At 39.7% G+C, this 26,992-nt stretch overlaps 1 protein-coding gene across 10 annotated transcripts in view; it reads left to right on the top strand.

Annotated features, from left to right (window-relative positions):
* The window catches only part of gigyf2 (GRB10 interacting GYF protein 2), a 129,256-nt gene that overhangs the window by 20,728 nt on the left and 81,536 nt on the right, over positions 1-26,992 (top strand). For all 10 annotated transcript variants that reach the window (XM_034038386.3, XM_058990018.1, XM_058990020.1 and 7 more), the window contains 3 exons: positions 4,115-4,178; positions 4,705-4,834; positions 17,043-17,138. In XM_034038386.3, the coding sequence (XP_033894277.3) occupies positions 4,138-4,178; positions 4,705-4,834; positions 17,043-17,138 (267 nt within the window). In that variant the 5' untranslated portion in view covers positions 4,115-4,137. The remainder of the gene's footprint in view (positions 1-4,114; positions 4,179-4,704; positions 4,835-17,042; positions 17,139-26,992) is intronic.

Below are 26,992 nucleotides of genomic sequence, written 5' to 3'. Positions count from 1 at the left end.
AGTTTCAGGTCCTGCCACAACATCTCAATGGGGTTTAGGTCTGGACTTTGACTAGGCCATTCCAAAACCTTAAATGTCTTGTTCTTCAACCATTCTGATGTAGACTTGCTTGTGTGTTTCGGATCATTGTCTTGCTGCATGACCCAGCTGCGCTTCAGCTTCAGCTCGCGGACGGATTGCCTGACATTTTCCTGTAGAATTCTGATACAGAGCAGAATTCATGGTTCCTTCAATGATGGCAAGGCGTCCTGGTCCTGATGCAGCAAAGCATCCCCAAACTATGACACTACCACCACCATGCTTGACCGTTGGTATGAGGTTCTTACTGTGGAATGCAGTGTTTGGATTTTCGCCAGACATAACTGGGCCCATGTCGGCCAAAAAGTTCCACTTTTGACTCATCTGTCCATAGAACATTGTTCCAGAACTCTTGAGGATCATCCAGGTGCTTTTTGGCAAACTTGAGACGAGCATTCATGTTCTTCTTAGTGAGCAATGGTTTCTGCTTGCTATTCTGCCATGAATCCCATTTTTGCTCAGTGTCTTTCTGATGGTGGAGTCATGAACACTGACCATAGCCGAGGCGAGAGAGGCCTGCCGATCCGTGGATGTTGTTCTAGGGTTCTTTGTGACTTCCTGGACGATTTTACGCCTTGCTCTTGGAGAGATTTTGGCAGGACGGCCACTCCTGGGAAGATTCACTACTGTCCCAAATGTTCTCCATTTGGACAATATGGCTCTGACTGGTTCAGTGGAGCCCCAGCGCCTTAGAAATGGCTTTGTAACCCTTTCCAGGCTGATAGGCATCAACAACTGTTTTCCGGAGGTCTTCAGGAATTTCTTTTGTTCGTGGCAATGGTCTGCTAGAAGCACAATCAATCCTTATTGTTAAAGGCACAGTAGCCCTTCTTGCAGAAGCTACTGTGCCTTTAACAATAAGGATTGATTGTGCTTCTAGCAGACCATTGCTGCATGAAAAAAAAAAAATCTTGGAACAACATGACAGCTGTGTTATGTCTTGACACAACATTTAACTAATCAGAGAGTTGTTAAGCACTTCGAGAGGCTAAAACGTTAAATGACTGCTAAAAAAATAACCATTTATTTTCAAAGCAAAAATAGTGACGATGAATGCAGGGGGTCAAAATAAGCAGGCGATTGGCGCAATCCACCGCATAATACTATTTGTGCCGGCTGCTTTTATTAAAAAATTGAGATTATTTTCGGTTATTACCATTGAGTCATTTTTTTGTCGTATTATTGTACTGTAAGGTGATATATAATACTTAATAGCTATACATGTGCACCAAAAAAAAGTGTATTCCTTTTGTTGTGATATCGTATCAATATGTACTCCAATAAACCTACGTTGTCTTTCCCCAGTCAAATCGCAGAGTGCCTAAATAAGCAGGGTAATTTACCATAATAAAAAAACAAATTAAAAATAATTTATAACATAAAAAAGAGTGACCAGATATAGTCAACGAAAGACAACACATTATTCAAATTCTTTGTCGTATTATATTTAAGGTAAGGCAAGTTTTTATTTTTCCGTTCAAAGTGCTGCCGGCTATAATGTTCTGCCGCCCGGCTGTACAGTATTCCTGGGGTGAACAATATTTTTATAATTTTATATATATATATATATATATATATATATATATATATATATATATATATATATATATATAAAAAAAAATTATATGCTGGGACGAACACACTTGTTTTAATGTTCGGATATTCGCTCATAATTTAAATATTAGTTCTGATATTAGTTTTTCAAAAAAGTATTAAAAGCCATTATATTGCTGTGAATGCAGGCAGAGACAGCATAGCAGGGGACGTGGCCGTGGCTCCTGTGTGTGCCTTTTATTTACAGTAAGACCTTACAATATGTAACATGTTAAAATAGAAAAATATCCCAGGAGTAAAGAATAAGTTCTGTAGGACTTACTTTAGTGAATGAACTACAAAACAAAGGATGCCAAATAGCAGTTAAACGTTGTTTTGTTTATTCCTGAAATAAATGGTATGTAAAGTTGGCAATGCATTTTATTTATTTTTTTTCTATTCTTGCCATTGCCGTCACAGTAAATAGTGGCCAGCTTCATGTTTTCATAAAGGAATAACATGAGGTTTACTTGTGCCTTTTTGTAGCTGAACAAGCAAATGAAAACGGAAATTTTAACTTTAAACGCTTCAAATAAAACAAAACGTGGGGGTTCCCGAGTGGCGCATCCAGTAAAGGTGCTCCGCACGGAGTGCAGGATGTGCCCTATAACCTGGAGATCGCAAGTTCGAATCCAGGTTATGTCACAACCGACTGTGACCAGGAGTTCCTAGGGGCGGCGCACAACTGGCAGAGCGCTGACCGGGTAGGGAGGGCTTAGGTCGGCAGGGGAATCCACGGCTCACCGTGCATCAGCGACCCCTGTGGCCGATAGGGCGCCTGTGGTTCTGCAGTGGAGCTGCCAGATCTGTGTTGTCCTCCGGCACTATAGGTCTTGTGGCATAGATGTGGATCCGCAGTACGAAAAATGACGGCTTGGCAGGAGCACGTTTCAGAGGACGCGTGCTCCAGCCGCTGTTTCCCGGCGGGGGGGGGGTTGCGAGCGGTGAGCCGAGGATACAGAGAATAATAATTGGGCATTCTAAATTGGGGAGAAAACCAGGGTAAAAAAATTGGCGACGACTAAATTATTAAAAAAAACGTGGAAATGATGTTGTGAAGGGAGAAAACTCACCGTTTTGGTTCTCGTTTATTATGTTCCACATAAGAGTCACAACAAAATATATAATATACAGGTAGTGGACAAAAAAATGGAAACACCTGGGTAAATGAGGGACACCAAGTATATTGAAAGCAAGGGCTTCCACACAGGTGTGGCTCATTCATTAATTAAGCAGATAACATCCCAGCATGCTTAGGGTCATGTATAAAATTGCTGGACAGGCCTAGTTGCCTATAATTATGGCTAGCATGGCTGCAAGAGGAGACCTCAGTGACTTTGAAAGAGGGGTGATTGTTGGGGCACGTTTGGCAGGAGCTTCAGTGACCAAGACAGCTCAACTTGCTGATGTTTCACGAGCAACGGTGTCTAAGGTGATGATGGCATGGAACTCCGAGGGGAAAGAGATTATATATATAATTACACACACAATATCACAAAGAGCTCTTTCATTTGCCGTTTTCTGAAACTATTAAGCAAATTCTGGTGAGGTGGTAAATAAGTGCAAGGCATTTTGTAATTTCTAGCGAATACGAACATCTGTTTTTTGTATTCGAATAAATGTCAAAAAATATTCGTTTGCGTGTATACAGTCCGCACTTGGATATCAGTTACCAAGATACACGCCAGTCACGTTTTACCACCCTTGTATTAAGAATAAAATCAATCCCCATATGCTGCTAAAATGACGGAGCAGTTGACTCAAAACAAAACCTGTGCATGTGAACCCTGTCCCATGACCAGAGGCTTACCTTCAGGCGATTGTAGCCCAGGTGTCGGATGTGAACCCAGTCACATGATGAGAGGCTTACCTTCAGGCGATCGTACCCCCGGTGTCGGATACAATAGTTCCCAGTGTACAAAACTTCCCAGTATGGCTTCCAGGTTCGTCACATTGTTTCTTTAATGAAATGTTGGCTAATATTTATTGGTAGACGTGTAAAACATGTAGCTACTATTATTTTATTTATTTATTTATTTATTTATGCATTTATTTATTTATAAAAAGAATGGCGAAATAGTGTCGGTTAAAGTGCTTACACTGTTTTATTTGTCCATATTTTATTGAGTGAACAGGGCAGCTGTGAAAGGCAGGGATGCTGGGAAATGAAGTTTTTCTTTTTCACTTCAGTATGCAAGGACATTGGGAGATGAAGTCTTTCTTCACGTTAATCAGAATCGGAAGCCACACTGGGAAGTTTTGTACGCTGGGAACTATTGTATCCGACACCAGCTAGGAGTACCTCTTACAAACAGGGAATATGTCCTTGGAAAGCGCCGGGTCTGTACTTTTAAACAAGGACCTGAACCACATGCCTGAGTTTTATAGGTAAAATGAGGTGCTTTAACTTGTGTGACCTCCAATTTGTTTTATTTCGCTTTAGATATTCAAGAAATAAAGAAAAAAATGGCAGCAGAAACACAAACACTTAACTTTGGCCCTGAATGGTGAGTATATTTGTGTTTTGATTTCAGTTTTAGTGTGTTAGTTTTACTGGCGGTGTTCAGCATTCTAGCACATGTTTTATTTTTCCTTTTTGCCCAGAGTTCAACAGGTTTGTATATCATTGGACAATTCTAGTCAAGCATCATCAATGTCCAGTTCTCCCTAGTGGTGTATTTAGACCACCTGTAGTTTAGTTATGCTAAGAACTATGGTGTAAAACATTTAAATTTGCAGTTACATAGCAGAATATGAATGTTTGTTTAAAAAATAATAATAATAAAATAAAAAAAAATGAGAATGTTGACAACTTTTGAAAACATTGTTCTAAACTATATTTTCTTTCATTGTCTGCTTTAATTATTTTATTTTTTTTTAAAAAGGCTGGTAAGTGAAAGGAAGTTTTTCCAAGTGGAAACAGTCAGTCAATGTTCCGGAAAAAATATTAAGGAAGCTGTTCAGATGAAGGGGGGGATTCCGCAAGCAAGTATATTGATCTCGGTGTCGCTCACAGAGTTGTTTCGCCTGCAGGCTCCGGGCTCTGTCCAGTGGAGGCAGTGTCACCTCCCCTCCTCTCTCACCAGCATTGCCAAAGTATAAGTTAGCAGATTACCGCTACGGGAGAGAAGAAATGTTAGCACTTTATGTAAAGGATAATAAGGTAAGTCTCTGTTTTGCTTTTTGTAATATACCCAGAGTTAATATCCCCTGCTCTCACACTTTAGACTTTTAACATTAGAGAGCTGCTTACACATTTTGAGAGTATCTGAATCTCAACAGAAAAAATAAAACCTCAAATATGCATTTACAAAGATACAACCTCAGTGACGCTGTTGTATCGTACAAAACTGACACGAAACAGTGTTGTAGATTAACCATGGAGCTTGGTTATTGTGCTGTGCACTAGGGATGTGCTTTTAGTACATTTCTATGATATGCAGGTGTCCACATCTACATATACACAAACTATTTATATTACATTATGATGTATATTGACAGCCCCGGTTAGTATTTTCTAAGCAAAGAAACCCTAAATGAACAAATAACGTTTGAAGATCATGCAGACTTAACTACAAAGTTTAAAAAAAAAAGTAAGTATATATTGAAATTTGGGCTGTCGCTTGATTCAAATTTTTGATCCTGAATTTAAATTTAAATAGTTGTGGCCAAAACATATGACTAATATTTAATTACATTAGTAATGCGCTGGGGAGACCACACTGTGGTTGATCCCCGGAGCCAGCATCGCAGCCGTTGTGTGTGCTGATGCGCCAGGGAGGCAAAATAAGCTGATCCCTGGAGCCAGCATTACACTTCAGCCATTAACACCAGACAGAAGGATATCTACATCATCATATGGAAGGAAACGTAAATGGATGGAGACGCATATGGATCACATTAGTTTACTGTAAAGCTACGTCTTAGTTGGTGCTTATCTTGGCGAGAGCCGAGTTCAAATCAGCATGAAGTTTTAACATCTACTCTCGTGTAATGGAAATCATTTTTTTATATGCATTAGTTGATTAACTGGTAGATTCATCCGTGACATAATATAACAATCTTATGGCGCCAGTCCTGCATGTAATACTAAAAAATCAATACTCTTTAAATAAATAAATAAATAACCCAATGGGAATCTGGTATTTTTAAAAGCATTTGTAGTATTATTTTTATCTTGGTAAATTTGTCTCTCTTTGTATTTGTACTGCACTTTTTTGAGATGTACATGTGCTGGCCCTGTGTGCACAAAGTGAATAAAATAAACTAAACCTTTTATTTTATTTTATTTTTTTACATATTATATCAAAACAACTAAACTAATAATAATAATTAAAACACAGCTGCATATGTTAAAGAATCTGTCAAATGCCGATTCCAATGCATTGTTATATTAATGCTACTGTTCAGGGATCGGTGCCACAAACGGGAAATCCATATATATATATATATATATATATATATATATATATATATATATATATATATATATATATATTACACACACACATACACTACCGGTCAAAAGTTTTAGAACACTCCCATTTTTCCAGTTTTTATTGAAATTTAAGCAGTTCAAGTCCAGTGAATAACCTGAAATGGTACAAAGGTAAGCGGTAAACTGCCAGAGGTTAAAAAAAAAAAAGTTTAGGTTACCAAAAACTGAAAAATAATGTACATTTCAGAGTTATACAAAAAGGCCTTTTTCAGGGAACAAGTAATGGGTTAACAACTTACAGCTGTTCTGCAGCAATGGAAGTAAATTAAGCCTTGAAAGTTGATGCTAACAATTCCTACAGGTGTCCCAACTTTTGTTGATTACTTACAAACCCTCTGTCTGTATAAAAGCAGTGTTGGAACAGACTGTGTTACTACACCCTCTTAAGCATTATTTGGACAGTATTGTACAGCAGGAAATAGTATATTGCTCTCATAATGGCGAGAAAAAGGCAATCAACCCTTTCCGGTCCATTGTCGGACTAGGTCCGACATTGCAATTATTCCTCACAGGTCCTTTGTCGGACTGGGTCCGACATCATTATAGCAACGCAAAAAACGGGTTTCTAGTCGTTTTTTCTCCGGAAAAAGCCGAGAAAACCATTCAATTGCTGAGTGGGAGCGACAAGAGCAAAGTCGAAAAAAAATAAGGCGTATCTCATGAATAGTCATACATGGTATCTGATATCGGATAACAGGGCGGGTCGTAAGTAAACAAGTTGGCTGACTGAATCGGCGCACTGAAAACACGGACATTTGCAGAGCTTTTTTGAGATGTTATAGTAATAAAATAATGACTTGGATCGCATTATTGAGGAGTTTGGTGATAAAACGAGTGATCCGGAGATGATTGATCGGTATGTACTATTATTATTATTATTATTATTATTATTTATTTCTTACATAGGTGAACGCTATAGCAAACGAAAGGGTGGGGCAGGGCTGGAGATGCCTAGTGAGTGCTTTGTGATATGCAGGGCCATTTAAACCCGTTTGACTGTGGGGAAAAAAATACTTTTAAACAGCACGTCTAAAATTAACTGCGCGTGTGAAAATTACGTAGACCTGACGTGCCTGACACGCGATTAATAAATGGACCACAAAGGGTTAACAAAGGAAGACAGACAGACCATTATAACCCTTAAAAGTGTAGGTCTTTCCTTTAGAGAAATTGCAAAGAAAGCCAAGGTGTCAGTGAGTACAGTTTCCTACACCATCAAAAGTCACTTGGAAACTGGAGGAAACTCTGACAGGAAGAGGTCTGGCAGACCCAAAGCCACAACAGAATCAGAAGACAAGTTTCTGAGAGTCAACAGCTTTCGTGATAGGCGGCTCACAGGACAACCGCTTCAAGCACAGCTTAACACTGGTCGAAGTAAGCAAGTCTCAGTTTCAACTGTGAAGAGAAGACTTCGAGCTGCATGTTTGACAGGTCGAGTGGCAGTAAGAAAGCCATTGCTAAGATGGCAAAATAAGAAAAAGAGGCTTGCCTGGGCCATGAAGCACCGCCAGTGGACTACTGAAGACTGGAAGAAGGTCTTATGGACCGATGAATCAAAATTTGAAATCTTCGGTTCATCACGCAGGGTTTTTGTACGCCGTCGAGTAGGCGAAAGGATGGTTCCTCGGTGTGTGACACCAACTGTCAAACATGGAGGAGGAAGCGTGATGGTCTGGGGCTGTTTTGCTGGATCCAGAGTCAGCGACTTGCACAGAGTGAGTGGCACCCTGAACCAAAACTGCTACCACAGCATTTTGCAGCGCCATGCAATACCCTCTGGTATATGCCTAGTTGGTCAGGGGTTCATCCTACAGCAAGATAATGACCCAAAACATACCTCCAGGCTATGTCAGAACTACCTTAGAAGAAAAGAACAAGACGGTAGGCTTCAAATCATGGAATGGCCAGCACAGTCTCCAGACTTAAACCCCATCGAGCTGGTTTGGGATGAACTGGACAGAAGGGTGAAAGCAAAGCAACCTACAAGTGCAACACATTTGTGGGAACTTCTGCAACAGTGTTGAAGAACTTTCCGAACAATATTTGATTTCCATTGTAGAAAGAATGCCACAAGTGTGTTCGGCTGTTATATCTGCAAAAGGTGGCTACTTTGAGTCAAATTTAGATTAAATTTTGTTAAACAAAACGATTCCATGATTTCTTTTTTATCTCCAATTGTTTATTTGTTCTATGCTTTAATTTCAGAGTACATTGAGACATTAAACTTCATAAATTTCAATAAAAACTGGAAAAATTGAGGTGTTCTAAAACTTTTGACTGGTAGTGTGTGTATGTATGTATGTGTGTATATATATATATATATATATATATATATATATTATACAGTACTGTGCAAAAGTTTTAGGCAGGTGTGAAAAAATGCTGTAAAGTAAGAATGCTTTCAAAAATAGACATGTTAATAGTTTATATTTATCAATTAACAAAATGCTAAGTGAGTGAACAGAAGAAAAATCTACATCAAATCAATATTTGGTGTGACCACCCTTTGCCTTCAAAACAGCATCAATTCTTCTAGGTACACTTGCACACAGTTTTTGAAGGAACTCGGTAGGTAGGTTGGCCCAAACATCTTGGAGAACTAACCACAGTTCTGTGGATTTAGGCAGCCTCAGTTGCTTCTCTCTCTTCATGTAGTCCCAGACAGACTCGATGATGTTGAGATCAGGGCTCTGTGGGGGCCATACCATCACTTCCAGGACTCCTTGTTCTTCTTCACGCTGAAGATAGTTCTTAATGACTTTCGCTGTATGTTTGGGGTCGTTGTCATGCTGCAGAATAAATTTGGGGCCAATCAGATGCCTCCCTGATGGTATTGCATGATGGATAAGTATCTGCCTGTACTTCTCAGCATTGAAGAGACCATTAATTCTGACCAAATCCCCAACTCCATTTGCAGAAGTGCAGCCCCAAACTTGCAAGGAACCTCCACCATGCTTCACTGTTGCCTGCAGACACTCATTCGTGTACCGCTCTCCAGCCCTTCGGCAAACAAACTGCCTTCTGCTACAGCCAAATATTTCAAATGTTGACTCATCAGTCCAGAGCACCTGCTGCCATTTTTCTGCACCCCAGTTCGTGCAGAGTTGAGTCGCTTGGCCTTGTTTCCACGTCGGAGGTATGGCTTTTTGGCCGCAAGTCTTCCATGAAGGCCGCTTCTGACCAGACTTCTCCGGACAGTAGATGGGTGTACCAGGGTCCCACTGTTTTCTGCCAATTCTGAGCTGATGGCACTGTTGGACATCTTCCGATTGCGAAGGGAAGTAAGCATGATGTGTCTCTCCTCTGCTGCAGTAAGTTTCCTTGGTCGACCACTGCGTCGAAGGTCCTCAACGTTGCCCGTTTCTTTATGCTTCTTCAAAAGAGCTTGGACAGCACATCTGGAAACCCCTGTCTGCCTTGAAATTTCTGCCTGGGAGAGACCTTGCTGATGCAGTATAACTACCTTGTGTCTTGTTGCTGTGCTCAGTCTTGCCATGGTGTATGACTTTTGACAGTAAACTGTCTTCAGCAACCTCACCTTGTTAGCTGAGTTTGGCTGTTCCTCACCCAGTTTTATTCCTCCTACACAGCTGTTTCTGTTTCAGTTAATGATTGTGTTTCAACCTACATATTGAATTGATGATCATTAGCACCTTTCTGGTATAATTGTTTAATCATACACCTGACTATATGCCTACAAAATCCCTGACTTTGTGCAAGTGTACCTAGAAGAATTGATGCTGTTTTGAAGGCAAAGGGTGGTCACACCAAATATGGATTTGATTTAGATTTTTCTTCTGTTCACTCACTTTGCATTTTGTTAATTGATAAATATAAACTATTAACATGTCTATTTTTGAAAGCATTCTTACTTTACAGCATTTTTTCACACCTGCCTAAAACTTTTGCACAGTACTGTATATCGGTGCCTTGCAAAAGTATTCAGACCCCTGACCAATTCTCTCATATTACTGAATTACAAATGGTACATTGAAATTTCGTTCTGTTTGATATTTTATTTTAAAACACTGAAACTCAAAATCAATTATTGTAAGGTGACATTGGTTTTATGTTGGGAAATATTTAAGAAAAATAAAAAACTGAAATATCTTGCTTGCATAAGTATTCAACCCCTGTGCTGTGGAAGTTCCCAGTTTACACCGATGAAAGAAATTGCCCTAACGAGGACACAATTACCTTACCATTGGCCTCCACCTGTGAACCATTAAAGTTGCTGTCACATTTTCTGGATAAAAACCCCACTGTTGAAGGATCATTGGTCAGACTGTGAATCTGAAGGAAAATGAAGACCAAAGAGCAGTCTACAGAAGTTAGAGATAAAGTAATACAAATGCATAGATTAGGGAAAGGGTACAAAATAATATCCCAGTGAGGCCAGTTGGATCAATAATCGGGAAGTGGAAGCTGCATCACACCACCCAGGCACTGCCAAGAAAAGGCCGTCCCTCAAAACTCAGCGCTCAAACAAGGAGACTTGTGAGAGAAGCCACAGAGAGGCCAACAATCACTTTGAAGGAGCTACAGAGTTCAGTGGCTGGGAGTGGAGTAATGGTGCACCAGTCAACCATATCAAGAGCTCTGCATAACACTGGCCTGTATGGGAGGGTGGCAAGAAAGAAGTCGTTACTCAAAAAGTACCATCTGAAAGCACGTCTGGAGTTTGCCAGAAAGCATGAGAGTGACCCAGCTCCGATGTGGGAAAAGGTTTTGTGGTCGATGAGACCAAGATAGAGCTTTTTGGCCAAAACTCAAAGCGCTATGTGTGGCGCAAACCTAACGCTGCCCATGCCTCAAGACACACCATCCCTACAGTGAAGTATGGTGGTGGCAGCATCATGCTGTGGGGATGCTTCTCATCAGCAGGGACTGGGCATCTTGTTAAAATTGAAAGAAGAATGGATGGAGCAAAATACAGGGAAATACTGCAAGAGAACCTGCTTCAGTCCACTAAAAAACTGAAGCTTGGGAGGAAATTCACCTTTTCAGCAGGACAATGATCCCAAGCACAAGGCCAAAAACATTGGAGTGGCTCAAGAACAAAAAGGTGAATGTCCTACAGTGGCCCAGTCAAAGTCCTGATCTCAATCCCATTGAGAATCTGTGGCACTATTTGAAAATTGCGGTCCACAAGCGTCGTCCAACCAACCTGGAACAAATCTGCCAAGAAGAATGGGCCAAAATCACTCCGACACTGTGTGCAAAGCTGGTACATACTTACCCTAAAAGACTTAAAGCTGTTATTGCAGCGAAAGGTGGCTCTACCCCCTTTCACAATTTTCACCTTTTGTTGCCTTAATTGTGAGGGGGTTGAATACTTATGCAAGCAAGATTTTTCTTAAAATATTTCCCAACATAAAACCAATGTCACCTTACAATAATTGATTTTGAGTTTCATTGTTTTAAAATAAAATATCAAACAGAACGAAATTTCAATGTACCATTTGTAATTCAGTAATGGCAATGACTTTAATGAAAAACAGTGTAAATAAGTCAGTTAGTTAAAATCATTTTTTTATTAAATCACATTACTAAAATCGGAAGAAAAAAAACCCATATTTTATGGAAAGAAGAAAAAAAAATACAATAAAGCAGTTAACTTTTCTTTTTTTTTTTAAACTCTTACAGTACTGACTATTGGATGCCATTTTTAAATATACATAACATAAAAATTCTTAAATTTAAATAGTTGTGGCCAAAACATATGACTAATATTTAATTACATTAGTAATGCGCTGGGGAGACCACACTGTGGTTGATCCCCGGAGCCAGCATCGCAGCCCTTGTGTGTGCTGATGCGCTAGGGAGGCAATAAGCTGATCCCTGGAGCCAGCATTACACTTCAGCCATCAACACCAGACAGAAGGGATATCTACATAATCATAGGGAAGGAAACACAAATGGATGGAGACACATATGGGTCACATTAGTTTACTGTAAAGCTACGTCTTAGTTGGTGCTTATCTTGGCGAGAGCCGAGTTCAAATCAGCATGAAGTTTTAACATCTACTCTCGTGTAATGGAAATCATAACATTTGCCTAGCAAAATAAGATTGTAGTGGTGCACTGGGATTTAAATTAGCATTGGTACATTTTACAAATGCACTGTTTTACAAATGTGTATTAGGCTTGGAGCATATTTGTACAAATGTAACGTGGTATTTTTAGAAACGTGTTCACCAAAATGTTGTAACATAAAAATAGTTTGGAAGCTGCGACAAGCGCTTGGAAACCGTGACAGGCGACACTGATTGGCAAACTAGCTGTTTTGTTTCTTTGACCAAGGCCACAATGTGAAAGTTCTACCATCACATACAACAAAACAAACAGGAAAGTAACTATTAAAAAAAAAAAAAAAAAAAAAAAAAATTCACAGAAATGTTGTCATCCCAAGTAATTGGATAATATGTAATATAGCTTGCCGACCCCTTCCTATGAGCATTCATGTTCCTACACCATGTTTAACAAAAGTGTGTATTTATTTCCATATATAATTAGAATGACATTTTTCAGGACCTGCAACCTGGAGTACAAGCAAGGTCCTAATTGTTTTTCTGTGACCTTTCACAGGAGTAACGGAGCAATGCTTCGCTTTGAACTTGCGACTAAACTATGAAATCCTTTTGTAAAATTAATAATCATAAATAATAATAATGATCTTATCTTATTTAGTTCTTCAGTAGCCACTGTTTGTCTATCCATGGTCGTTATCACGGTCTTCTGAAGCTATGACGGTGAGTTATTGGAAATACTGGACTTGCATTTTGCATTTGTGCCCTATCTTTTGCCGTTATATTCGGTGTTAATTTGTTTCCGGAGCTCACCGATGGCCTTAGGAATTTCTCCATGGCTGAACTAAAGCTCGCACTGAAACCCTGCCACACTTCTCACTATACAAATAGCGTGTATGCGCTCTAGTGACAGTAGGGGGCAAATGTTTGAGTTTTCGTGTTTTTTTTTTTCCAAAAAATTGAAAATTCCGCAAGAGCAAATTCCGTGATTCCTATAAAATTGACATCACCCCTTATTCCTTAATCAGAAAAGACAATTACATACTGATGCAAGTTTTACAAGCTTCCTCTCAACCAATAATATTATTGATCACGTGGGGCCTCACTCACAAGGCAATAAAACCATAGTTGAATAGAGAGGAGAAAGGAGTAAGCCTTTTGCCTATTTAACTGGGAAAGGAATGTTTTGCGCCAAAGGTGCCATTTCCCTAGAGACACAGAATAGACTGCAATCCTCTTTCAAAAATGTAGGGTACATTAAAGCTCTCCTGCCACCTGGCTGTTTCACTTAATATTGAAACCAAATACTAGCCGTCTATGTAACCTAGCTAATTTTTAAACTATCCAGTTTCTCTAAAGTACAGTGCCCTCCGTAAGTATTGGGACAGAAGTCAAAATTGCTATTTTTGCTGTACACTCAAGCAATATGAAAATGAGTAAATGATTAATATGAGGCAAAAGTACAGAATGTCACCTTTTATTTCTGGTGGTTTCAAGACATACATGTTTTACCAACTAAGAATAACAGCACTTTTAGAGTTTCATCCCCCCATTTTATGTGAGCATAGTTTTGGGACAATTCAATTTCAAGCAAGTATAAGAAGTATAAAAGTTGGTATTTAGTCGCAGATCCCTTGCATGCAATAACAGCAGTGAGTCTGCGACTCATTGACATCACCAAACTCTTCGTATCGTCCTTTGAGATGCTTTGCCAAGCCTTTACTGCAGCCATTTTCAGCTGTTGCTTGTTTTGGGGAGTTTCTGATTTCAGTCTCCTTTCAGCAAGTGAAATGCATGTTCAATTGGATTTAAATCAGGAGATTGACTTTGCCAGTCTAAAACTTTCCACGTTTTTCCCCTGATGAACTCCTTGGTTGCGTTGGCAGTGTGTTTTGGGTCATAGTCCTGTTGTATTGTGAAGCGCCGCTAAATGAGTCTGGTGGCTTTTTCTTGTACATTGGTAGCCAAGATGCTTCTGTACACTTCTGAAGTCATTCTGCTGCTGCCATCATTCGTTACATCATCAATAAAGATGAGTGAGCCTGTTCCAGAGGCAGCCATGCATGCCCATGCCATGACACTACCTCCACCATGCTTCACAGATGAGGTGGTATGCTTTGGATCATCTGCAGTTCCTTTTTTTTCTCCACACTTTTGCCTTCCCATCACTTTGATAAAGGTTAATCTTCGTCTCATCTGTCCATAAAACTGTTCCAAAACTCTACTGGCTCAGCTCTGTACTTGTTTAGCAAATTCTAATCGGAGGTTTGCATCTTGCAGTGTAGCCTTAGTAATGCTGCTGCCGAAGTCTTCTGTGAACAGTAGATTGCTGGGGTGAAAGTGTCACATTCTGGAGGTTGTTGGTGATTTCACTGACACTTATTTTAGGGTTGTTTTTCACAGCTCTGGTCATTTTTCTGTCATCAACTGCTGTTTTCCTTGGCCGACCTGGTCGTTGCCGATTTGCTGAAGACACCAGTGGTTTCTTTCTTTTCCAGGACATTCCAAACTGTTGGTTTGGCTATGCCCAACTTTTGTGCTATGGTTCTAATTGAGTTCCTCTTTTCTTTTAGCATCCCAAGTCGCTTGCTTTTCTTTCATAGACAGCTCCCTAGTCTTCATGTTGGATTAAGTTTTTTTTATTTTTTTTTATTGTAATTGTCAATTTAACTAGAAATAAAAAATATGAACAGGTAGACACCATTTAATTGTATTCTGGACACATGCGTCAATACATTTGTGCATTTTCAATAAATCCTATTCTGTTTTAAGCACTGCCAGTGGTTAACTGAAAAATAAATCAAACATCACAACAAAACCTAATGAATTGTTGATCTGTGTTCTCTTCATAATGAATCATCATGCAGTGAACCAGAGGCTAGTCATTGAACATTTCCATGTTTTTAGGGGAAGATCACAATTACACTTACTGCGTGCTTTACAGGAAGTAAAACTCAAGCTATTTAAAAATGACTGAATCCAGAAAGGAAGAGAAGCTAGATATCTGTCATTTGTAAGAAGTAACATTGAAGCGAAAGCAGGTAAAATGGAAAGAATACGGAAACACTGGCAAGGTATTTTATTTGTATGTAATTCACCTCAAATTAGCGGTTTCTTAACTGATGGAGCCAAGTGTCACATTAAGCCCTTGGTTTTTCAAACAATAACTTTATAATCAAGCATTCATGTACTTTATGTAATTGAGTAGCGATATCTGAAATAAAATAAGCAGCTCATTGTTTATAATGTTCTCCACTGATTGTACATTTTTGGGTCATTATTGACCCATGACCTGCGACTGAGACAGAGCTTTCTGACACTGGGCAGTACGTTTCGCTCCAGAATGCCTTGATAGTCTTGAGATTTCATTGTGCCCTGCACAGATTCAAGGCACCCTGTGCCAGGCACAGCAAAGCAGCCCCAAGAAGAAGCCTCCTCCATGTTTCACTGTAGGTATGGTGTTCTTTTCTTTTGAAAGCTTCATTTTTTCATCTGTGAACATAGAGCTGATGTGACTTGCCAAAAAGCTCCAGTTTTGACTCATCTATCCAAAGGACATTCTCCCAGAAGGATTGAGGCTTGTCCATATGCATTTTAGCAAATTCCAGTCGGGCTTTTTTATGTTTTTCTGTCAAAAGTGGAGTCCTCCTTGGTCTTCTTCCATGGAGCCCACTTTCGCTCAAAAAGCGACTGATGGTGCGATCAGAAACTGACGTACCTTCACCTTGGAGTTCAGCTTGTATCTCTTTGGCAGTTATCCTTGGTTCTTTTTCTACCATTCGCACTATCCTTCTGTTCACTCTGGGGTCGATTTTCCTCTTGCGGCCGAGCCCAGTGAGTTTGGCTACAGTTCCATGGACCTTAAACTTCTTAATAATATTTGCAACTGTTGTCACAGGAACATCAAGCTGCTTGGAGATGGTCTTGTAGCCTTTACCTTTACCATGCTTGTCTATTATTTTCTTTCTGATCTCCTCAGACAACTCTCTCCTTTGCTTTCTCTGGTCCATGTTCAGTGTGGTGCACACAATGATACCAAACAGCACAGTGACTACTTTTCTCCATTTAAATAGGCTGAATGACTGATTACAAGATTGGAGATATGTGTGATACTAATTAAAGAAACTAATTAGTTTGAAATATCACTATAATCCAATTATTTATTACCTTTTCTAAGGGGTACCAACAAATGTGTCCAGGCCATTTTAGAGTATCTTTGTAGAATAAGCAATAATTCATCTCTTTTCACAGCTTCTTTGCTTTATTCTATGACATACCAAAGGCATGCAAGTATACATGATAAAATAGCTTTTAATTTCATCACCTTTCAGGAGGAATGAAGCATTATTTCAATGAGCTGTAAGGGTACCAACAAATTTGAGCACGTCTGTAATTGTCATTCTTTCAGTTTGTTCATATTAATAATGACATCCTTACAAATCTGCAAAATGCACTGAATTGCTGAATTCATAAATACTTCATAAATATGTAGAATGTGTGTATTTTTTTTGTTGATGTGATCTGTTGACCGTTTGTCATAAGTACTGTGCTGCTGCAGTTTCTTTGCTTGACCACAATAAGAACGTCTCATGAAATGTGAGTGTATGTAGCGTTAGAGGGAGGAAGTGTGCAGGAGTAGCATGAAAGTACAGAGAAGATAGTGAGAGCTGCAGGAAAGCAACATGTTGGTGGTGTGAGCTGGCATAAATCCTGCTACTTACATGTTGCATGCACTATAGCTGCTGGGTGACAAGTCATTCGGCTGCTGTGGGCTCACCTGATACCCCTAATCTATAAAATCGATTAGGGTAACCTTCACGATTCTGTGAATTGTGTCTCTGCAGATTCCCTTAGACCTTCAAGACAAGGAGTTTCTGTCTATTTTACAAGATGAGCCCCTGCCACCACTGGCACTTGTACCTTTTACAGAAGAAGAACAGGTGAGTTTTGACAAAGCGCATGTGTCTGCTAAAACTGTACCAAGCAACTACCTGCAATGGAGAGCTGTGAACTTTCCTTTTTACACTGGCACTTGACAGTCATAGTGGTGCCATTGCTGATGAAAAACTCCACAGAATTGCTCTTCATTTTAAGGTTGATTTAACCATCTGAATTTCTCTTGTCTTGGTCCCTGCCTGGGTTCATGCATGTCAGTGACCAAGATGTTACTCGGGTAAAGTATTCATTAACATAGTATCAGAAGGCTTGGTTATTGTGTAATTCTGTATACAGTGGGACCCGCATGTTCTGACCGCAATGGCTCAAAACCTTTCAGAATTTGGAGCACATCTGAAGTTGGTGTGATGTGCAAATTCTTTAAGCAGCCATTATATGTTTTGCACACTAGAGGGCACTATGTAGCTAGAAACTGGGGTTTATGAATTATAACTGAAATACATCTGTTCACCAGCAGGTTTCGCACACTCTAGTTGTGAGATCTGTTATAAATAAATACAGTACACCGTCGCTGTAACACCCTTCATTATAACGAACCTGGTCCCTGGCCCACAAATAAAAAAAAGATCATATAAACACACACTGTCAACATCCCCGTCTGTATGCACAGGATGCCACCTGCGCAGTGCAGTAAACTCTTTCATCTTAATAAAGCGCGCTGTATAACTGCCTCTGAAACAAAAATCATTTTATGTTGCACAAAGCTGGAAACTGTATTAATCGTTTGAAAAAAGGAGTAACGCAGGCATGTCTCTGTCGTAAATATAGGTTGTCAAAATTGAATAAACAAAAAAAAAAAGAACTAGAGGATCTGATGAACTTTTCATCCTAAAAGGTATAGACAATGTCGACCCAGGGGAATATTGTGTTCAGTTCTGGTCACCTCGTTACAAAAAGGATATTGCTGCTCTAGAAAGAGTGCAAAGAAGAGCAACCAGAATTATCCCGGGTTTAAAAGGCATGTTGTATGCAGACAGGCTAAAAGAATTGAATCTATTCAGTTTGGAACAAAGACGACTATGCGGTGATCTGATTCAAGCATTCAGAATCCTAAAAGGTATATAGACAATGTCGACCCAGGGGACATTTTTGACCTGAAAAAAGAAACAAGGACCAGGGGTCACAAATGGGGATTAGATAAAGGGGCATTCAGAACAGAAAATAGGAGGCACTTTTTTACACAGAGAATTGTGAGGGTCTGGAAACAACTCCCCAGTAATGTTGTATAAGCGGACACCCTGGGATCCTTCAAGAAGCTGCTTGATGAGATTCTGGGATCAATAAGCTACTAACAACCAAACGAGCAAGATGGGCTGAATGGCTTCCTCTCGTTTGTAAACTTTATGTTTCTATCTTCTAAAATGTAAACAAGTTCTCGCTGGCTTGGCTTTTTAAAGTCCATTCACTGCAGACATATATTTTTTGTCTACTTCAAACATTTAAAATGGATTTACAGGGGAAATTTGATGTATTCAAGATTTTTAATTGATTTAAATCATTTTTTAAATGTAAACTATTTCCTTTGGTCACTGCTCGTCCACCCTAAATTGGGGCCCAGCCACATTTCCAAGCCTAGTTACGCCACTAGAGTAGGCTGCGTTGCTATTTTCTTGTTAGTTTGCAGTTTTTGGATATGTTTGTTCTCTTCACAATTAAGTTGATTTCCTAGAAGTGCTTACTGTAGCTACATGTTTATAATTTTTAAAAAAAATTATAAATTCAGTCCACAAATCACATTTAAAAATAGTAATCCTATTTATTCTGTTTTCTGATATAAGCTGACACCCTGGGATCCTTCAAGAAGCTGCTTGATGAGATTCTGGGATGAATAAGCTACTAACAACCAAACGAGCAAGATGGGCCGAATGGCCTCCTCTCGTTTTGTAAACCTATGTTCTTATCAGTTTGGATTCTTGCATGTTGGATTAAAATTTGGTGCACTTTGAAACCTATTCGTGTCAGATTGATTTTGAATAAATGTTCAGGTTCAGTTTGGGATTTGTGCTTTCTGTACTGCGTTTTAATTCTTGAACAGATTGGATAAAGCAAAGGCAGAATACTGCATACATGAGACAAACCGGTACGTGCAATTCTACTTTTACAGTTTGTCCTTTCGCTAGAACGAACCAAAGGCTTGGACCCCAACAGGTTCGTTATAGCGAGGGTGTACTGTACTTTAATATTGCTAACTTGTATTTAGTGAATTTTTTTGACCTAGATCAAAGTCTGCGTTACATAAATCTGGATTTTCCATCTTGTTGAAATTAGTGTGATGGTACAGCTGCTAGTATTGATTTACAATAGTAGTATCAATTGTACCCTTACAAATGTAATTTTAAATAGATTTATAACTAGACATTTAACCACTTCAACTCCAGATGTAAAAATGAAACCCCTTCCCAGGTACCAAATTTTGAAAATAATGTTTTCAAACCTGTAATTGCTATAAAATGTTAACATATGATGAATAAAACACAAATAAATGACTTAAACTGTGTTTTTCATTAACCCTATATGCTGCTGTGTACTACATACCCATATTCAATATAGAGAGAAATGTTTTTCTTTTTTTTTTAACAATGAACACAAACGCTCCTAATAATGATAATAACAATAATGATCAGTAAACGGTAATTATCAAATAAAAATCAAACATCAAATGCGTGTACACAGCTACTTTGCGCAGGCATTGTGATGGATCTGCCTGTCGCATTGCCTGTACCCAGTGCTGTGTTTTGATAGTTTCGTCACAGCACTGCCATTTCAAACCAAACAGCTTCCCGTTTGCAGCTGGCTTACCTGTAAAGTACCTGTATGCTCTTCTGTTTGTACTGTTCTTGGCTCCACATCCTCTTCATCGCTGAGTGATAAGTTAGCCATTATATTGCTGTGAACGCAGGCAGACACAGCATAGCAGGGGACGTGGCCGTGGCTCCTGTGTGTGCCTTTTATTTACAGTAAGACCTTACAATATGTAACATGTTAAAATAGAAAAATATCCCAGGAGTAAAGAATAAGTTCTGTAGGACTTACTTTAGTGAATGAACTACAAAACAAAGGATGCCAAATAGCAGTTAAACGTTGTTTTGTTTATTCCTGAAATAAATGGTACGTAAAGTTGGCAAAGCATTTTATTTTTATTTTTTTCTATTCTTGCCATTGCCGTTACAGTAAATAGTGGCCAGCTTCATGTTTTCATAAAGGAATAACATGAGGTTTACTTGTGCCTTTTTGTAGCCGAACAAGCAAATGAAAACGGAAATTTTAACTTTAAACGCTTCAAATAAAACAAATCGTGGGGGTTCCCGAGTGGCACATCCAGTAAAGGCGCTCCACGCGGAGTGCAGGATGTGCCCTATAGCCTGTAGATCGCAAGTTCGAATCCAGGTTATGTCACAGCCGACCGTGACCGGGAGTTCCTAGGGGGCGGCGAACAGTTGACCGAGCGCTGACCGGGTAGGGAGGGCTTAGGTCGGCAGAGGAATCCACGGCTCACCGTGCATCAGCGACCCCTGTGGCTGATAGGGCGCCTGTGGTTCTGCAGTGGAGCTGCCAGATCTGTGTTGTCCTCCGGCACTATAGGTCTTGTGGCATAGATGTGGATTTGCAGTGTGAAAAATGACGGCTTGGCAGGAGCATGTTTCAGAGGACGCGTGCTCCAGCCGGCGTTTCCCGAGTGGCGGGGGGGTTGCGAGCGGTGAGCCGAGGATACAGATAATAATTGGGCATTCTAAATTGGGGAGAAAACCGGGGTAAAAGAATTGGCGACGACTAAATTATTTAAAAAAAAAAAAAAAAAAAAAAAAAAAAAAAAGTGGAAATGATGTTGTGAAGGGAGAAAATATATATATATATATATATATATATATAAGATATCATTATATTTTAGCTCAAAGAGCCAGCTGCCCAACATTTCGATATATATATATATATATATATATATATATATATATATATATATATATATATATATATATATATATATATATATATATAATATAAATACAGTGCCAATAGAAAGTCTACACCCCCTTGAACTTTTCACATTTTGTTGTGTCAGTGCCTCAGTGTTTCATGCATTTAAATGCGTATTTTTTCCACTTGTCTACACACCATACTCCAAACTGTTAAGGGGAAAAAAGTTTTTATTGAGAGTTTATATATTTAAAAATACAAAACTGAAAGATCATAATTGGATAAGTCTCCACCCCCCTGAGTTTTTAATACTTGGTGGAAGCACCTTTGGCAGAAATTATAGCTATGAGTCTGTTGGGATAGGTCTTTGTACACCTAGATTTGGCAAGATTTGACCATTCTTTACAAAACTGTTCAATCTCTGTCAAGTTCCTTGGGGAGCTTTGATGGATTTAGGTCGGAGCTCTGACTGGGCCACTCAAGGACATTTACCTTTTTGTTCCTTAGCCACTCCAGTGTAGCTTTGGCTGTGTGCTTTGAGTCATTGTCATGCTGAAAGGTGAACTTCCGTCCCAGTTTCAGCTTTCTTGCAGAGGGCAGCAGGTTTTCTTCAAGGACTTTTCTGTACTTTGCTCCATTCATTTTCCCTTCTATCCTGACAAGTGCCCCAGTCCCTGCCGATGAGAAACATCCCCATAACATGATGCTGCCACCACCATGCTTCACAGTAGGGATGGTGTTCTTTGGGTGATGCACTGTGTTGGGTTTGTGCCAAACATAACGCTTTGAATTTAGGCCAAAAAGTTCAATTTTAGTTTAGTCAGACCACAAAACTTTTTGCCACATTGCTACAGAATCTCCTGAGTTTTTTTTTCATACTTCAAACTTGATTCTAGGTGGTCTTTCTTGAGTGAAATACAGGCCAGATTTGTGGAGTGCTTGGGATATTGTTGTCACATGCACACTTTGACCAGTCTTGGCCATAAAAGTCTGTAGGTCTTGCAAAGTTGCCATTGACCTCTTGGTAGCCTCTCTGATCAGTCTCCTCCTTGCCCTAGGCAGGGTCTTGGTGCCATACACCTTCCACTTCTTAATAATCGTCTTAACCGTGCTCCAAGGGATATTCAAGGCCTTTTATATATATTTTTTTTATACCCATCCCCTGATCTGTGCCTTTCAACAACTTTGTCCTGGAGTTCATTTGAAAGCTCCTTGGCTGCTCATGGTTGAGTCTTTGCTTTGAAATGCACTACCCAGCAGAGGGAACCTACAGGAACTGCTGAATTTATCCTGAAATCGTGTGAATCACTACAATTTAACACTGGTGGAGGCCACTTAATTTGGTGTGTGATTTTTAAGGCGATTTTGTTACACCTGAGCTAATTTAGGATTGCTATTACAAGGGGTTGGACACTTATCCAACCAAGCTATTTCAGTTTTTATTTTTAATTAATTTTCAACAAATTTCTAGAATATTTTTTTCACTTGGAAGTTGTGGGGTAGGATGTGTAGATCAATGGAAAAAAAAATATTTTGGTGCATTTTAATTCCAGGCTATAAGGCAACAAAAGGTGAATGTTGAAAGGGGGTGTAGACTTTCTGTAGGCACTGTACACACACACACACACACACACACACACACACATAGTGGTTTGCAGAAGTATTCACCCTCCTGCAAAGTTTTCACATTTTGTTGGCACCTGAGCATACTCCACGATGCTTTCAAATTTGACTTTACATGTAGAATCTACACAAACTACTCCACATTGATAAAGTTAAGTGTATATAGAATGTAAGTAAGATTTACAGAGAAAAAGATTAATCTCAGTTGCATAAGTATTCAACCCCTTTGCTACTGCAGCCCTAAATCAGCTCAGGTGCAAATGATTTGTTTGAAAGGTCACAACATTAGTGAAATGGTTTGTCTGTGTGTACTCAAAGTAGTTTAACTTGTAGATAATGTCGCTCATGTATATAAAGACTTTCAAGCTGCAACTCACATAGTGGTCCAACAAAGCAACCAAGAAGACCAAGGAGCTTTCGAAACAAGTCAGGGATAAGGTGGTAGAGAGGCACAGAGCAGAAGAAGGGTACAAGAAAATTTCAAAGGCGGTCACTATCCCTCTCATCACAGTGAAGTCCATCATTAAGAAGTGAAAGATGCATCATACCACCCGACACTGCCCAGATCAGGTCAAACTGAGCAGCTGGGCAAGCAGGAAACTGGTTCGGGATATCGCCCTGAAGCCAACAATGACCTTGAGAGATCTGCCAAGTTCTGTGTCTGAGATGGGAATCAGTGTTCACACATCAACAATAAGCCGGTCCCTACACAAAGCTGGCCTGTATGGACGGGTGGCAAGAAAGAAGCCATTACTCGAAAAGCCTCATCATAAAGCACATTTGGAGTTTGCGAAAAAGCATGTAGATGATACTGCAGACATGTGGAAAAAGGTTTTGTGGCCAGACGAGCCAAAAATTCCGTTACATCTGGCGCAGCCCAACACTGCACATCACCCAGTCAACACCATCCCAACTGTCAAGCATGGTGGTGGCAGCATCATGTTATGGGGATGCTTCTCTTCAGCAGGGACTGGGAAGCTTGACAGGATAGAGGGGAGAATGGATGGTGCAAAGTACAGGCAAATCTTTAAGGAAAACCTTTTTGAGTCAGCCAACTCTGAAACTGGGGAGGAAATTCACATTTCAGCAGGACAATGACCTGAAGCACAAAGCGAAAGCCACAGTGGAGTGGTTGAACAAGAAGAGAATTAATGTTCGAGTGGCCGAGTCAAAGTCCTGACTTGAATCCAATCGAAAATTTATGGCGAGACTTGAAGATTGCAGTTCATCAACAATCCCCAACAAACTTATCAGAACTGGAGCAATTTTCCCATGAAGAATGGGCCAAAATTTCACCATCCTACTGTGCAAAGCTGGTAGAGACCTATCCAAAAAGACTCATAGCAGTAATTGCTGCAAAAGGTGCTTCTACCAAATACTGACTTTAGAGGCTTTAGAGGTACATTTCATTTTGTACTTTTTCTTTGCAAGTTTTGCCGCTTCCTCATATACAGATGTGCTCAAATTTGTTGGTACCCCTCCACAAAAAACGAAGAATGCACAATTTTCTCTGAAATAACTTGAAACTGACAAAAGTAATTGGCATCCACCATTGTTTATTCCATATTTAATAGAAATCAGACTTTGCTTTTGATTTTTTTTATTCAACATAATATTGTAAATAATAAAACAAATGAAAATGGCATGGACAAAAATGATGGGACCGCTAACCTAATATTTTGTTGCACAACCTTTAGAGGCAATCGCTGCAATCAAACGTTTTCTGTAGCTCTCAATGAGACGTCTGCACCTGTTAACAGGTAGTTTGGCCCACTCTTCCTGAACAAACTGCTCCAGCTGTCTCAGGTTTGATGGGTGCCTTCTCCAGACTGCAAGTTTCAGCTCTTTCCATAGATGTTCAATAGGATTCAGATCAGGACTCATAGAAGGCCACTTCAGAATAGTCCAATGTGTTGTTCTTATCCATTCTTGGGTGCTTTTAGCTGTGTGTTTTGGGTCATTATCCTGTTGGAGGACCCATGACCTGCGACTGAGACAGAGCTTTCTGACACTGGGCAGTACGTTTCGCTCCAGAATGCCTTGATAGTCTTGAGATTTCATTGTGCCCTGCACAGATTCAAGGCATCCTGTGCCAGGCGCAGCAAAGCAGCCCCAAAACATAACTGAGCCTCCTCCATGTTTCACTGTAGGTATGGTGTTCTTTTCTTTGAAAGCTTCATTTTTTCATCTGTGAACATAGAGCTGATGTGACTTGCCAAAAAGCTCCAGTTTTGACTCATCTATCCAAAGGACATTCTCCCAGAAGGATTGTGGCTTGTCCATATGCAATTCCAGTCGGGCTTTTTTATGTTTTTCTGTCAAAAGTGGAGTCCTCCTTGGTCTTCTTCCATGGAGCCCACTTTCGCTCAAAAAGCGACTGATGGTGCAATCAGAAACTGACGTACCTTCACCTTGGAGTTCAGCTTGTATCTCTTTGGCAGTTATCCTTGGTTCTTTTTCTACCATTCGCACTATCCTTCTGTTCACTCTGGGGTCGATTTTCCTCTTGCGGCCGAGCCCAGTGAGTTTGGCTACAGTTCCATGGACCTTAAACTACTTAATAATATTTGCAACTGTTGTCACAGGAATATCAAGCTGCTTGGAGATGGTCTTGTAGCCTTTACCTTTACCATGCTTGTCTTATTTTCTTTCTAATCTCCTCAGACAACTCTCTCCTTTGCTTTCTCTGGTCCATGTTCAGTGTGGTGCACACAATGATACCAAACAGCACAGTGACTACTTTTCTCCATTTAAATAGGCTGAATTACTGATTACAAGATTGGAGATATGTGATACTAATTAAAGAAACTAATTAGTTTGAAATATCACTATAATCTAATTATTTATTATCTTTTCTAAGGGGTACCAACAAATGTGTCCAGGCCATTTTAGAATATCTTTGTAGAATAAGCAATAATTCATCTCTTTTCACAGCTTCTTTGCTTTATTCTATGACATACCAAAGGCATGCAAGTATACATGATAAAATAGCTTTTAATTTCATCACTTTTCAGGAGGAATGAAGCATTATTTCAATGAGCTGTAAGGGTACCAACAAATTTGAGCATGTCTGTGTGTGTGTGTGTGTGTGTGTGTGTATATATATATATATATATATATATATATATATATATATATATATATATATATATATACAGTGCCTTGCGAAAGTATTCGGCCCCCTTGAACTTTGCGACCTTTTGCCACATTTCAGGCTTCAAACATAAAGATATGAAACTGTAATTTTTTGTGAAGAATCAACAACAAGTGGGACACAATCATGAAGTGGAACGAAATTTATTGGATATTTCAAACTTTTTTAACAAATAAAAAACTGAAAAATTGGGCGTGCAAAATTATTCAGCCCCCTTAAGTTAATACTTTGTAGCGCCACCTTTTGCTGCGATTACAGCTGTAAGTCGCTTGGGGTATGTCTCTATCAGTTTTGCACATCGAGAGACTGAAATTTTTGCCCATTCCTCCTTGCAAAACAGCTCGAGCTCAGTGAGGTTGGATGGAGAGCATTTGTGAACAGCAGTTTTCAGTTCTTTCCACAGATTCTCGATTGGATTCAGGTCTGGACTTTGACTTGGCCATTCTAGCACCTGGATATGTTTATTTGTGATCCATTCCATTGTAGATTTTGCTTTATGTTTTGGATCATTGTCTTGTTGGAAGACAAATCTCCGTCCCAGTCTCAGGTCTTTTGCAGACTCCATCAGGTTTTCTTCCAGAATGGTCCTGTATTTGGCTCCATCCATCTTCCCATCAATTTTAACCATCTTCCCTGTCCCTGCTGAAGAAAAGCAGGCCCAAACCATGATGCTGCCACCACCATGTTTGACAGTGGGGATGGTGTGTTCAGGGTGATGAGCTGTGTTGCTTTTACGCCAAACATAACGTTTTGCATTGTTGCCAAAAAGTTCGATTTTGGTTTCATCTGACCAGAGCACCTTCTTCCACATGTTTGGTGTGTCTCCCAGGTGGCTTGTGGCAAACTGTAAACGACACTTTTTATGGATATCTTTAAGAAATGGCTTTCTTCTTGCCACTCTTCCATAAAGGCCAGATTTGTGCAGTATACAGCTGATTGTTGTCCTATGGATAGAGTCTCCCACCTCAGCTGTAGATCTCTGCAGTTCATCCAGAGTGATCATGGGCCTCTTGGCTGCATCTCTGATCAGTCTTCTCCTTGTATGAGCTGAAAGTTTAGAGGGACGGCCAGGTCTTGGTAGATTTGTATATATATTTATACACACACACGTGGCAATAATCTAAAACTTAAATTAGCGTTGGATAT

Source organism: Acipenser ruthenus, chromosome 17 (assembly GCF_902713425.1).
Source record: "Acipenser ruthenus chromosome 17, fAciRut3.2 maternal haplotype, whole genome shotgun sequence".
NCBI classification, from domain to species: Eukaryota; Metazoa; Chordata; class Actinopteri; order Acipenseriformes; family Acipenseridae; genus Acipenser; species Acipenser ruthenus.
This window is presented reverse-complemented; position numbering and strand designations above follow the sequence as displayed.